This window comes from Ranitomeya imitator, chromosome 1, assembly GCF_032444005.1.
Source record: "Ranitomeya imitator isolate aRanImi1 chromosome 1, aRanImi1.pri, whole genome shotgun sequence".
NCBI lineage: Eukaryota > Metazoa > Chordata > Amphibia > Anura > Dendrobatidae > Ranitomeya > Ranitomeya imitator.
This window is the reverse complement of record NC_091282.1, coordinates 450,989,663-451,005,585: the sequence shown is the minus strand read 5'-3', so window position 1 is coordinate 451,005,585 and position 15,923 is coordinate 450,989,663. Positions and strand designations below refer to the sequence as shown.

The following is a 15,923-nucleotide window of genomic DNA, read 5'->3' as shown; positions in this document are numbered from 1 at the left end:
ATAATTGGGGGGTTTCCACTGTTTAGGCACATCAGGGGCTCTCCAAACGCGACATGGCGTCCCATCTCAATTCCAGCCAATTCTGCGTTGAAAAAGTAAAACAGTGCTCCTTCCCTTCCGAGCCCTCCCATGCGCCCAAACAGGAGTTTACCCCCACATATGGGGTATCAGCGCACTCAGGACAAATTGGACAACAACTTTTGGGGTCCAATTTCTCCTGTTACCCTCGGAAAAATACAAAACTGGGGGCTAAAAAAATAATTTTTGTGGGAAAAAATTTTTGTTTTATTTTTACGGCTCTGCATTATAAACTTCTGTGAAGCCCTTGGTGGGTCAAAGCGCTCAAAACACATCTAGATAAGTTCCTTAGGGGGTCTACTTTCCAAAATGGTGTCACTTGTGGGGGTTTTCAGTGTTTAGGCACGTCAGTGGCTCTCCAAACGCAACATGGCGTCCCATCTCAATTCCTGTCAATTTTGCACTGAAAAGTCAAAACGGCGCTCCTTCCCCTCCGAGCTCTCCCATGAGCCCAAACAGTGGTTTACCCCCACATATGGGGTATCGGTGTACTCAGGACAAATTGTACAACAACTTTTGGGGTCCATTTTCTCCTGTTACCCTTGGTAAAAAAACAAATTGGAGCTGAAGTAAATGTTTTGTGAAAAAAAGTTAAATGTTCATTTTTATTTAAACATTCCAAAAATTCTTGTGAAGCACCAGAAGAGTTAATAAACTTTTTGAATATGGTTTTGAGCACCTTGAGGGGTGCAGTTTTTAGAATGGTGTCACACTTGGGTATTTTTATCATATAGACCCCTCAAAATGACTTCAAATGAGATGTGGTCCCTAAAAAAAAAAAAAATGGTGTTGTAAAAATGAGAAATTGCTGGTCAGCTTTTAACCCTTATAACTCCCTAACAAAAAAAAATTTTGGTTCCAAAATTGTGCTGATGTAAAGTAGACATGTGGGAAATGTTAATTATTAAGTATTTTGTGTGACATATCTCTGATTTAATTGCATAAAAATTCAAAGTTGGAAAATTGCGAAATTTTCATATTTTTCGCCAAATTTCTGTTTTTTTTTTTTCACAAAAACGCAGGTACTATCGAAGAATTTTTACCACTATTATGAAGTACAATATGTCACAAGAAAACAGTGTCAGAATCACCGGGATCCGTTGAAGCGTTCCAGAGTTGTAAGGGACAGTGGTCAGAATTGTAAAAAATGGCCCGGTCATTAACGTGCAAACCACCCTTGGGGGTAAAGGGGTTAAGTTGCCTAATAATTCTGCACAGTAATAGTTACCTGGACAAACAGATATCCTCCTAAGATAGCCAAATCTAAAAAAAAAAAAAAAAAAAAAAAAAAAAAAAAAAAAAAACACTCCAACTTCCAAAAATATTAAGCTTTGATATTTATGAGTCTTTTGGGTTGATTGAGAACAAAGTTGTTGATGAATAATAAAAATAATCCTCTAAAATACAACTTACCTAATAATCCTGCACACAGTGTAATAGGAAATTTTATTTCTATAGGCTAGTTTCACATTTGCGTTAAAAAATGCAGCGTTTGTAACGCAAACGCATGTGGTGCAAAAAACGCGTGTAAACGTGTTTTTTAGACGCATGCGTTTTTGCATGTGGTAAAAAAACACGGCATTTTGACGCGTTTACATGCGTTTTTTCCTGCGTTTGCGTTTTTGAAACGCATGATGAGAAGTGTGTGACAGCTGCCAATCATCAAAATCAACTAGAAAACCCACTATAAACAGAAATAGCTAGGGTTAGGATCCCTAGGGTTAGGATCCCTAGGGTTAGGGTTAGGATCCCTAGTAACCCTAGGGATCCTAACCCTAGCCCTAGGGACCCTAACCCTAGGGATCCTAACCCTAAGGCTAGGTTCACATTGCGTCAAGTACATGGCGTTAAACGGATGCGTTAAACGCATGTACAGAAACGGAGCAAAAATATGTGAAATTCGTCGTCACAGTAACGCTAGCGTTAACGCATGTGATCGCGTTTTTTCATCTTGATGTCCGTTTACGAAGTATCCGTTTGTCTGCGTTTGTCACTGTCAATAAAGTTATTTTTTTTTTTTTTTTTTTTTTCCTTTTGGTCATTGTCGGGTGTGGGCACAGACTCATTCTCCATTTTGAAAGCATTGAGTGAACTTCTGCTAGCAAGATGTTTGTGTCTGAGCTCGTCAGATTTCGCTTGATGCGGTTGCGACTTCGGCAGAGAAAGCGTAGTTCGCAAAGGAGATATTGGATCCACGAAGTGAATTTCTTGCGGAGTACATATGGTGCCTTTCACACCCTGTATGTGCAGCTTCGGGATCATCCCTTCAAATTCCAACGCTATCTACGGATGTCCATTGAGACCTTTGATGTTCTGCTCTCACATGTGAAGGATGAGATACATCATCATCGCAGCACTTTTCGTGAAAGCATCAGTGCGGAGCAACGTTTAGTAGTGACTGAGGTAATTATACATTTTTTTATCATTCTATTGACAAAGACTAGATCTCGGTATCGTGTGGCCTAATGTTCATTTTGCAATTGTATATTATATTGTAAACTAGCCTTTAGATGATCATTAAAATCCTAATTTTTTTTTTTTGTTTTTGAATGTCAACAGATATCTGGCTACCGGAGAAACTTTTGCGTCACTGCATTACCAATTTCGACTTGGGAAGTCAACAATTTGTCAACTGGTTCGGGAAACTTGTGATGCCATTTGGAACAACTTGCAACCACTTGTGCTACCAACACCAACATCAGAAATGTGGCTAGCAATTTCCCAACAGTTCGAGGATGTGGCTAATTTCCCCAATTGTATTGGTGCCGTGGACGGAAAGCACATTCGGATTCAGAAACCTGCACATAGTGGTTCCCTCTACTATAACTATAAAAAATACTTTTCTATAGTATTGATGGCGATTGCGGATGCCAGGTACCGTTTTGTTGCTGTGGATATTGGAGCTTATAGCCGAACTAACGATTCCAGAGTATTCAGAGACTCCAACATGGGCCAATGTTTGTACAGCCGAAGTTTAAACATACCGTCATCACGACCTCTTCCGGGGACCGAAGGCCCAAGTTTGCCCTATGTTTTAGTTGGTGATGAGGCCTTCCAACTAGGACAAAATCTCCTCAAGCCCTACTCAAGCCGTAGTCTAGATTCCAGCAGGCGCATTTTTAATTATCGCTTGAGCCGGGCTAGACGTTATGTGGAGTGTGCCTTTGGGATTTTGACATTGAAATGGCGGATTTTACTAACCTGCATGCAACTGCAACCAGACAATGTGGACCGTGTTGTGAAGGCATGCATCTGTCTGCACAATTTTGTGGCGAGACATGAACCCCAGTTGGTAGACCCCAATGATTGTGAGTCGAACCTCAGTAGCATTGAATCGACTACAGTTCGTTCTGCATCACAAATAATGAGGATTCGTGATCAATTTGCACACTACTTCACACATGAAGGCCAGGTTCCATGGCAAGACAGACACGTGTGAAAATAATTTAAAGTCTTCCTGATGTCGTGTAAAAAGTTACGTAGTGTAAAAAGTTATGTTGTTTAACCTGATGTCGTGTAAAAAGTTACCTTATGTCGTGTAAAAAGTTAAAGTTAAAGTCATACAAGAATCTGAAATTTGAAACAGTTTACTAAATGTTTTTGTATTTTCCCAACAAACTGTTGGTACACAGGTGTAACATATGATATCCCATAGGGATGAAAAAAAAAAAGGAAAATAGAAATTAACAACAAAAAAACCCCCCCAAAAAAAATTGCAACGCGGTAATTGCACCTGGCTGTGGACAGTGAACTGTACTAAAGACTTTGGTACTGCACGGGAGTATTGTCTGCCCAACTATATGATGGACTGCTACATTGTCTTTGAGGTTCCACGCTCGTTTCACCCCGGCCTCTATATTGAGGGTTGTAGGGCGGCATGTCCAGTCTTCTTCCCGATGGAGCGGGTTCCTCGGTGCCCACAAATTCCTCTACAAGCTCGTTAAGTCTTTGTCGAAACATAAGGTTTCTATGTGCCGGGATATTTTGTACTACAGGCACATAGGATAATAAAAGTAGCTTCCACTCATTAGCAGAGTAGACAGACTCGCGTGCTTGCAGCTCGGTAATTTCTCGTCTCAGGTCTTTGAGCTCACTGCGACACATGTCCTCTACCCGTTGGAGTCCATCCACGATAATTGCATCTGCTTCATCTTTTTGAGATGCTCGCTTGCGTCCACGCTGTGATTGCAACCGGGCACTCACACCTGCAGCAACAGTGTTTCTATCCGCAGATCGTGGCTCGCTGATGCCAGACATCTTCAGGTTGCGTTGGTTCCACTGAAGAAGGCTCAAGTTCCTCTGCTGGTCTAGGAGCAGCGGTACTGCATATTGTGCTGTAACCCAAAAACAAAAATTACTTATTTTCCTTTAAACAATTTAGTCTCGCACACAGACCTTCTTGTACTTACGAGCGCTGAGACCCTGTTTTCTGAAGAAAGAGCAGTTGGTCATAATGCACATACGGTGTCACCCGTTTGCCACTTGATCCGCTTGGTGCATTCTGACTGTTCCGGTAGTCACGGACAAAGCGATCGCGGATGGACTTCCAACGGGTATGGACAGCATCGGCATTAAATTTAAAAAAAAATATATATATATATATATATATAAAAATAGTAGATTGTGTTAAGATATAGGAAAAATTGTTCATAGTTTGCTACGATAGTTGATATATAAATAGTAGATAGATAGTTGTTAGATAAGAAATAGTGTAGAAATAGTGTATAGATAGATAGATATATATATCTAGTGTACAGATAGTTGATAATTGAGAGATAGATAGCAGACAAGTGGATAGGTTGATAGGATAGAAAATTTTTTTTTTTTTTAAACATTTTCCGATGTTACGTCACCAATATTTACCAATTTTTTTCTTTGAGGTTGTCGACTTCTCCATGTATCGGGGATCAAAGTGACAGATTATTTGATCCCACAACTTCCGGTTCTTCACGATGTCATGGTGGGAGCTGTCGCTCTGGTCCCATAAGGAGGGGTTGGCTTCCACAAGGTTAATAAGTGTCTCATTGTGGATAGTCAATGGCTCTTCATCAACGACAATCCTTTTTTTTTTTTGTCGCTGACTTGGACTATGTAAAACATAAAACGTTATGTTGATAGTGTCAATTTCACTGGATGGCCATATTCATATATACAGAGATAGATAGATACATAGATATAGCAATATATAGATAGATAGATGTAGATAGATAGATATAGATTGATAGATAGATACATAGATATTGATAGATATATAGATACATAGATATTGATAGATCGATACATAGATATAGATAGAGATAGATAGATAGATAGATAGATAGATAGATACATAGATAGATACATAGATATTGATAGATACATAGATATAGATAGACAAATAGATGGAGCGATAGATAGTTGATAGTTTATAGATATAGTAGATAGAAAGTGAATAGATAGATTGTTGGTAAATATTGGATAGAATATTTCTAGTTTTATATTTACCACTGGCAGTTGTGGCGACGACAGACGTCTAGGGACCTTTTTTCTTTTTTGTCCTCCTTGTGCCACAACCTATTGTGTATGTAAAATGTAAAAAAAAATATTTTAACATTAAATAATGTTAACATTCATTGGATCAATAAATTTATGCCTGAAAAATTCAACATGTGTGCTATGTACCTTTGTTGTTTTTGCGTGTTTTTTGGGGGGAGGTCTAGCAGCCTCGGGCTCAGAAGACTCCTATTCACAATAAAACAATAAACAGGATTGTTATGCCTAGCTCAATACAATGGAGTTTCACACAACATGGTTTTTTAAAGTGCAAGCCTACCGACTCAGAAGAAAAAAATCGCAGACACGCTGCTGCTGCTGCTGCTGCTGCTGCTGCTGCTGCTGCCGACGACATCTGTATCCGACATCTGTGTGCAACAAAACAATACATTTTTAGTACACACACATCCGACGGACATTACAGACTCCCATGATGTATACAGAGATATATAATATATAGAAATGTACTTACATTTTATAAGAGCTATGGCAAAACACTGTCACGTGCAGGAGACTTTGTGTGAGTGGGATATTTTAATGGCCGAAATCACATTTCCTGTCACATGACCACATGTGACCACCCTCAAAACGCTATTAAAACGTGTGGTCCTATTTGGAAATTTTTCATGATTTGCGTCTGACTGCGTTTGCCATAGCCTTCTATGGCAGAATGAACGCTTCCGTTAGTAGTGCGTTAGCTTGGCCGGACCCGAAAACGCTGCAAGCCGCGTTGAAGGTCCATCAGAAAAAAAACGCTGTGGCAAGAAGGGTAAGGCCGGGATCACACATGCGAGAAACACGTCCGTGTCTCGCATGTGAAATCCAAGCTCTGGCGCCGGCACTTGGGAGCAGAGCGTGCAGCTCCATGTGTTGCTATGCGGCCGCACGCTCCGCTCCACAGTGCCGGCGCCAGAGCTTGGATTTCATATGCGAGACACGGACGTGTTTCTCTCATGTGTGATCCCGGCCTAAAGGTGTCTGTCAGCACAGTATCCAGAGCACAGAGAAGATACGAGGAGAAGGCAGTAGGAAAACAAAAACCCAGCAACAGAACCGCTACCTTCTCCTGTTCTTCCTTGCACAAGGGAGGAGCGTAGTAAAACTACCTGCAGCAGGCCACTAACATCCATGTGTCTGCCCAAACTGTCAGAAACAGACTCCATGAAAGTGGTCAACAAGTGGGTGTTGTGCCAACATCCCAACACCGTGCAGGGGGATTGGCATTTGCATGAGAACACAAAGTTTAGCAGATTAGACATTACCACCCTGTGTTCTTCACAGTTCAGAGCAGGTTCACACTGGGAACATGTGACAGTCTGGAAACGCCATGGAGAACGTTCTGCTGCCAGCAACATCCTCCAGCATAACCAGTTTGGCAGTGAGTCTGCAATGGTGTGGGGAGGTATTGCTTCGGAGGGAGACACAGACCTCCATATGCTGGCCATGGGTATCATTACTACCATTAGGTACCGGCATGAGATCCTCAGACCCATTGTGAAACTATTAAGGCTATGTGCACACGTATTATGGTCTACTGCGGATTTTTCCGCAGCAGATTTCAGCAGATCTGATAAATCCGCAGATTTACCGTGGCTTTTCCTGCAGTTTTACAACTGCTGATTTCTATTGGAGCAGATGTAAAACCGCTGTGGAATCCGCAGAAAGAAGTGACATGCTGCGGAATGTATACCGCTGCGTTTCCGCGCGTTTTTTTTTACGCAGCATGTGCACAGCGTTTTGTTTCCCATAGGTTTACATTGTACTGTAAACTCATGGGAAACTGCTGCGGATCCACAGCTGCGGAAACGCTGCAGATCCGCAGCAAAATCCGCATCGTGTGCACGTACCCATACAGGTTCACCGAACCCTGGGTTCTTTGTGAAGCATGACAATGCTAGGCCTCATGTGGATGAAGTGTGTCAGCAGTTACTGCATGATGACGGAATTAATGCTATGGACTGGACTGCCCGTTCCCAGGACCCAAATCGAGCACATCTGAGACATGTCTAGTTCGATCCACTAACACTGCGTTGCACCACAGACTCTCCAGGAGTTGACGGACTCCTTACATTCGACTATTTGATCGACGGTGTGATAAAACTGCATAATTCTTAGGGAGACATCACATGTCATGTACTGGCTGTGAGCGCAGCGGCCGGAAAGCAGAGCGGTGACGTCACCGCTCTGCTTTCCGGGCGCTGTGCTCACAGTGAGTGCAGGAAAGCACAGCGCCGGAGGACAGACAGCGGAAGGCAAGTATGAAGCGTTTGTTTTTTTACTTTTAGGATGGTAACCAGGGTAAACATCGGGTTACTAAGCGCGGCCCTGCGCTTAGTAACCCGATGTTTACCCTGGTTACCAGCGAAGACATCGCTGAATCGGTGTCACACACGCCGATTCAGCGATGTCAGCGGGAGAGCCAGCGACCAAATAAAGTTCTGGCCTTCTAGCCCCGACCAACGACATCACAGCAGGATTCTGATCGCTGCTGCGTGTCAAACTGAACGATATTGCTAGCGAGGACGCTGCAACGTCACGGATCGCTAGCGATATCGTTTAGTGTGAAGGTACCTTTACTTTGTAAAGTCTGATTTTCTTTGTACATCTAACATTTAAATTGTAATATGCTGCAATGCATGTTGGTACTATATTATGAATGATAAAACCAGCCAGGAAACAAAAGAACATACACAGGTAAAATATTTGTAACTTAGGGATGCATTTCAATTTTAATTGAAGTATAACTAAGTCAATAACTTACTTCATCATAAAGGCTTCCATTTACATCTGCACCATAGATAGGAGCAACAAAAGTTAAATTTTTCCAATATTTCCTTTCCAAATCTTCATAATCCATGTATCTTGGAGTACAATATCTGAAAACACATCAGAATCAAAATAACCTTTAAATCATGTAATATTAAGACACCTGTCCCACTATTCATTTGTAAAACATGTAACAATATGTGCGAGTAGTAATGGTGCATTGACAGTTTGGCTGCATAAAACTTTTTGTCGCACTCCCTGAAAATCGTGTCTAACCCTCACTAACTTCAATGCTCCCTTTCTCACATAAATTGCAAGGCTGTGAAAGACCGGTGACAGATTAGGCCATGCATTGAATATCTGTACATAAAAGGGGAAACCTATTAGAACCATATATTTTTCCTTGGCATTTTGAAAATAGTCATTATAGACTTGATTCAGCTTATCTCTGCCCATGATGACCTTCCAGGTCTCCAATATTTTCCCTTTTGAATCAATTTAGATCCTGCTTTTTCAGGAGTAAGGCCGGTTTCACATTTGCGGTTGTGTCCGCAGCGTTTCTGATGCATACATCCGCATGAGTCTTGATTTCATATCTTTTACATTGTGGACGCAGGTACGTTCGACTGCGTTTGCTTACGCATGCGTCGTTTCGCGGTGTGCGGCTGGGCTCGGCTAACGCACCATGCTACAATTTTTGAGGTGTCAAATTTTCGCCTCCAAACGCATGCAGACGCTTGCAGGAGTGCATCAAAACAACGCATTAGGGTCTGTGCATAGGAACGCAAGGACATGCATTCGCTTGCGTTTGCGTACGCATGTGTTTTCTGACTAAACAAGTCCAGGAACTGGTTTAAGCCACCACCACCCCTCCCCCCAAACAAAGATGTATAAAAATAAGTTGTGGGCACTGGAAGTCCATTATTTCCTGACTCTGTGCATTTGGAAGCAAGCTGATTTTGTGGGAAGGCTCTGCTATTACAAAATGTGAGTATACAAGCTAATGTCTGTTTTCTGTCCTCCCTGCAGTCTGTACTTATTTCTGTCTCTTTCTTGTAGCATTCATCTCCATGGCCTCAAGTCCACAGCACACCGAACAGGAGACTGAAGTGAGTACATTTGGTAGGGATTGTTAAGTATTCACTGTCACTATTACACATGTGGCAAAATCATGTATTTTCTTTTACCGAACACTTCAAGTGCAGAGGAGCAGGAGCAGCAGACTTCGGCCCAAGTTCTGGTGGCAAGACAGCATGTATGTATTCTTTACGGTTTGTATTTATTTATTTATTTAAATCTGTCCAACATTAATGTCTTTCATTTCTAGGTTCCACAACGGGAGGAAGAAGCTATAGACAATGACATCCTCACCACACTTGTGCAGGAGCGAGTTGCGTTGTGGGACACCCGGGAGCACCAGCACTCGGACGGTGTGGTGATTCGGAGGCTGTGGAATGAGGAGGCCCAAGCGCTGATGGATGACTGGGACAACACCACGCCATGAGTCAGAAAAGAATTTCGCAAGTATTGCAATGTGGTCTGATGCGGCAGTGAATCTGAAGGCAGGGATCACACAACCGTGTGTGACGCAATAAACTACTGCAAGTTTTTTTGCATCACACACGGTTGTGTGATCCCGGCCTAAAGTGCAGGGTTTACAGGTCACTCATGCCACAGTTTATTCACTTGAGCTCGGTCTTCCAGAATGGCCTGAAGGCACAGAGACTGGAAAGTGGTCTGACCCATATTAAAACACACTTTTCCAGGATGTCAACCAATGCCTTGACAGTCTGGAAGCTGACCTCCAGAGACCGGCACACCATTTTTTTTAATAAAATAGAGCAGGGCATGTCGGAACACCTTACGCCTGAACTCCAGCTCAATGTGATGTAGGCCTGCAATGCTGCTTACGTTCAGGCTATGCAGCAGACTCGGTACTTACAGCAGCCACAGGTAGCATTTCCACCTGCGCCACCACTAACACACAACCTCAATACCAAGTTCTGCTGCATACCATTGTACGGCCACCACCATGCCCAGTCCTGCCGCACACCACTACACCGCCATCACCATGCCGGGTGCTGCTGAAAGCCACTCCACCACCATGCAGAGTCCTAGCGGTTCAGTAAACTGCACGTCCGTCCACCACCACCACTCCCCCCCTCCCAAGGAGACGAAGAAGCCACCAGCCTACTCATGGCAAGCCAAAAAAGAAGCAGGCAACAAGAACAGTTGTACTACCTCCACCCTCACCTCCCAATGTGTGTGTTGTCCAGTTTGTCTCTCCCTTCCAATGTGTCTCCCTCATCCCATGCTTCCACTCCTAATGTGTTTACTTCCATCCTTGACCTCCCATACCCCACAAATTTAGTAGGCCCTTCCCCTGGAACCCCTTCATAGTCCACACCTAGCCAATCCTCCCAGCTCCACACCCCCCAGGTCCATAACACATCCCCCTCATTGCCTCGTAAAAAATAATTTTTTGTTTGTGTTAAATAAATTAGTGTTGTTTTTCCCCTATCACTCTTTGTTCTTTGTCTCTTTCGTCGCTGGCAAAACACACCGTGCGCCATATACACACACAATGTTTTTGCCACCTCATAGCTCCATGACACAATCTGCTGCCCCTCTTTATTTGCTTTACTCTGCAGCTTTGCTTCAAGTGTCTGTCATGGAGCTATGAGGTGGCAAAAACACAAAGAGGACTGAAAATCCTTAAAAATAATATAAATCACACATAATTATCTGCAATCTGATCATAATTATCTGCATGAGACAAGGAGTGGATTTTATGAAGACTGTAGTTGTGAACTGGTGATCAACTAATTAAACTGTAAAAAAAAAAAAATATATTGTAATGTAGAGGGCACTTGGAACAGGTGTTTCACTAGAGGGGTTTTATTTTCAGCAAACATTAAAGGTACGTTTTAACATTCCAGGTACATAACATTACAAGAACATTTTACTAAACCATTTCATCTTGCCATGCCACACGTCCAATCTCAGAAACATAGTAGGCAGCAAATGTATCCCTCATTTGGACAACTTCAACTGTTGTCTTCAGAGGATGATGGTAATCTGGCAATTGGTTACAAACAGGTTCATCAAGTTCAATGTTGGGTCGCTCTTTAGCCATTATATAGTTGTGCCGAACCACACACGCCTTGACCACCTCATCGACTGTCTCAATTTTTAGATTAATGGCTGTCCCTAAAATGTGCCATTTTGAGACAAGGATACCAAAGGCACATTCAACAGATCTTCTTGCCCTGGTCAGTCTGTAATTAAAAATCCTTTTTGTGTGGTTCAAGTCCCGACTGGAGTATGGTTTCAGGAGGTTTCCACACATCTTGAAGGCCTGATCCCCAACCACAACAAATGGCATTGGCGGGCCTTCAGTGTTGGGAAGAGGTCATGGCAGGGGGGAAATCAACATGATTCCCATACAACCGTTGGCCCATGTCAGAGTTTTTAAATGTCTGGGAGTCATTACCACGGCCAAAAGATACGTCCACGGCAACAAAGCTACTGTCTGCAGTTGCAATCGCCATGAGCACTATCGAAAAATATTTTTTAGAATTTAAGTACTCGCATCCAGTTCCAGCTGGTTTGGTAATCCGAATAGGTTTTCCATCCACTGCTCCCAAACAGCTGGGGAAATTACAAACTTACAAGAATTTCTCAGGAGTTTCCTGCCAGATGTCCATGGTGGGTAGGGGGATAAATTCCTCACGGAGAACATCCCACAAAGCCCAGCAGGTGTCTGCGACAATCCCAGAAAGTGTTGAAATTCCAATTCAGAACTGGAAATTGAGTGATAGGCTCTCTTCGCCAGGAATCTGCGAAACAGAGAAAGAAAGAAAAAAATTTAGAATACCGTATATACTCGAGTATAAGCCGAGATTTTCAGCCCAAATTTTTGGGCTGAAAGTGCCCCCCTCGGCTTATACTCGAGTCACGGTAGCGGTGGGGTCGGCGGGTGAGGGGCTGAGGGCGCTGGGGTATACTTACCTAGTCCCAGCGATCCTCGCGCTGTCCCTGCCGTCCCACGGTCTTCGGCGCTGCAGTTTCTTCCTCTCTTCAGCGGTCACGTGGGACCGCTCATTACAGAAATGAATAAGCGGCTCCACCTCCCATAGGGGCGGAGCCGCCTATTCATTTCTCTAATCAGCGGTGCCGGTGACCGCTGACAGGAAGAGCTGCGGCACCGAAGACAGGAGGGGACAGCGCGAGGATCGCCAGGACTAGGTAAGTATAGCATATTCACCTGTCCTCGTTCCAGCCGCCGGGCGCCGATCCATCTTCCCGGCCGGCGCCTCCATCTTCCCTGCGTCTCTGCTCTCTGACTGTTCAGGCAGAGGGCGCGATGACGCATACAGTGTGCGCGGCGCCCTCTGCCTGATCAGTCAGAGCAGAGACGCCGGGAAGATGGAGGCGCCGGAACGAGACGCCGGGAGCTGCAATCAAGGGAGGTGAGTATGTGTTTTTTTTTCTTTATTGCGGCAGCGGCGGCACAAATTTATGTGGAACATCTATGGGGCACAGTGAACGGTGCAGAGCACCGTATATGGCACAGCACAGCTATGGGGCACAATGAACGGTGCAGAGCACCGTATATGGCACAGCACAGCTATGGGGCACAGTGAACGGTGCAGAGCACCGTATATGGCACAGCACAGCTATGTATGGGGCACAGTGAACGGTGCAGAGCACCGTATATGGCACAGCACAGCTATGTATGGGGCACAGTGAACGGTGCAGAGCACCGTATATGGCACAGCACAGCTATGGGGCACAGTGAACGGTGCAGAGCACCGTATATGGCACAGCACAGCTATGGGGCACAGTGAACGGTGCAGAGCACCGTATATGGCACAGCACAGCTATGGGGCACAGTGAACGGTGCAGAGCACCGTATATGGCACAGCACAGCTATAGGGTACAGTGAACGGTGCAGAGCACCGTATATGGCACAGCACAGCTATGGGGTACAGTGAACGGTGCAGAGCACCGTATATGGCACAGCACAGCTATGGGGCACAGTGAACGGTGCAGAGCACCGTATATGGCCCAGCTATGGGGCACAGTGAACGGTGCAGAGCACCGTATATGGCCCAGCTATGGGGCACAGTGAACGGTGCAGAGCACCGTATATGGCACAGCACAGCTATGGGGCACAGTGAACGGTGCAGAGCACCGTATATGGCACAGCACAGCTATGGGGCACAGTGAACGGTGCAGAGCACCGTATATGGCCCAGCTATGGGGCACAGTGAACGGTGCAGAGCACCGTATATGGCACAGCACAGCTATGGGGTACAGTGAACGGTGCAGAGCACCGTATATGGCACAGCACAGCTATGGGGTACAGTGAACGGTGCAGAGCACCGTATATGGCACAGCACAGCTATGGGGCACAGTGAACGGTGCAGAGCACCGTATATGGCCCAGCTATGGGGCACAGTGAACGGTGCAGAGCACCGTATATGGCACAGCACAGCTATGGGGCACAGTGAACGGTGCAGAGCACCGTATATGGCACAGCTATGGGGCACAGTGAACGGTGCAGAGCACCGTATATGGCACATCTATGGGGCACAATGAACGGTGCAGAGCACCGTATATGGCACAGCTAGGGGGCACAATGAACGGTGCAGAGCACTATATGGTTCACACCTATGGGGAAATATGAACGGTGCAGAGCACTATATGGCACAGCTATGGGGAAATAATGATCTATTTTTATTTTTGAAATTCACCGGTAAATGCTGCATTTCCACCCTAGGCTTATACTCGAGTCAATAAGTTTTCCCAGTTTTTTGTGGCAAAATTAGGGGGGTCGGCTTATACTCGGGTCGGCTTATACTCGAGTATATACGGTAATAATATTTATAACAGGGGTTTTGCAAAACAGAAAAAAAAAATTAAAGTTCATTGCAGAACAATAAGCATTATGACAGGCGTTCATGTTTAAATATTACGTACCTTAGTGTCACCAGCAGACGTTCCCACAACAGGAATCACTCTACAGAGCCGAGTGTCCTGCCTGCTGATGGCTCCTTGTACAGGAAGTAGAAAATCCCTGAAGCTCTCGAGTCATCCTTGTGTACTCAAAAATATTTCTTCAGGTTTTCACAGAGCTCACTGTATAAGGAGTGGTAGGCTCCACAGTTCTGTCAGAGTTCAACAATGGGGTGTTGCCAAAAGCGCCAACGCCGTCTTCTGTCTTTCTCTTTTCTGTTCTTGCTCAAAAGCAAATGCAAAGGCAAGAAACAAGTTGACATCCAAATCCAGATTCCGATAGAAACTCTCCATGCGAAAATCCATCTCGAATGCATGCGCATAAAAAGCGCAAACACAGCGTTTTTTCCCATAATGCGCAAGTTGATGCGGATAAAAAAACGCTGCACTTGCAGACGATACGCTGCGGACTCAACCGCAAATGTGAAACTAGCCTAAGATTATACGGTTACTCTATGCAGTATAGTGTGAAAAAATTTACATATTACCAGGAAAACCACACAAGCTCGCCAGGGCATAATTGATTATTAAGTTGTCCACTCTTATAAATAAACCAAACTTATGACAAACGTACGGAAACCCTTTGCAAGACTAACGATATGTTCACGTGTGTTTTTTGTTTTTTTGTTTTTTATGTTATTGAGCATCAGCAAAGGCTATGAGATTCCAGAATTATTAAGCAGACAAATTGTTTTTTTTTTCCTGACCGATTTGGACAACTGCTGGGTTTTTGCAAACTGCAGCATGTCACTTCTATAAGGGTATGTGCACACGAAGCAGATTTAGTGCAGAACTGCAGCAGATTTTTTGTGCTTTTTTTGTGAAGATTTTACCAATGGATTTCTATTATGGAGGGGTGCAGAAACGCTGCAGAACTGCACAAAAGAAGTGACATGCACTTCTTTGAAATCTGCAGCGTTTCTGCGCAGATTTTTCTGCACCATGTGCACAGCTTTTTATTTTTCACATTGATTTACATTGTACTGTAAATCACAGTGCAGTGATTAGCATTTAGTGAAGCTAGCAAAAAAGCCAATCAAAAAACGAGTGTGGGATTGCACTTTTTTGCAATTTCATCGCACTTGGAATTTTTTTCCCGTTTTCTAGTACAAGACATGGTAAAACCAATGGTGTTGTTCAAAAGTACAACTCGTCCCGCAAAAAATAAGCCCTCACATGACCCTATTGACGGAAAAAAAAAAAAAAAAAAAAAAAAAAAAAAAAAGTTATGGCTCTGGGAAAGAGGGGAGCGAAAAACAAAAACGCAAGAACGAAAAAGGGTCGCGGCGGGAAGGGGTTAAAATAGGGGGACCCCCCAAAAAAATGACGTGGGGTTCCCCTATAATTAATAACCAGGAAAAGCTATGCAGACAGCTGCGGGCTGATATTAATAGCCTAAGAAGGGGCCATGGATATTGACCCCCCCCTTCCCCGGCTACAAACACCAGCTCAAAGCCACCCCTGAAATGGCGCATCTCTAAGACGCGCCAATTCTGGCACTTAGCCTCTCTCTTCCCACTGCCCTG

The 15,923-nt window shown here is 44.1% G+C and overlaps 1 protein-coding gene across 2 annotated transcripts in view; it reads right to left on the bottom strand.

Moving 5' to 3' along the window:
• Nucleotides 1–15,923, bottom strand: part of KDM4C (lysine demethylase 4C) — a 606,931-nt gene that overhangs the window by 534,648 nt on the left and 56,360 nt on the right. For both annotated transcript variants that reach the window (XM_069764494.1, XM_069764503.1), the window contains exon 4: nt 8,372–8,486. In XM_069764494.1, coding sequence (XP_069620595.1) covers nt 8,372–8,486 — 115 coding nt within the window. The remainder of the gene's footprint in view (nt 1–8,371; nt 8,487–15,923) is intronic.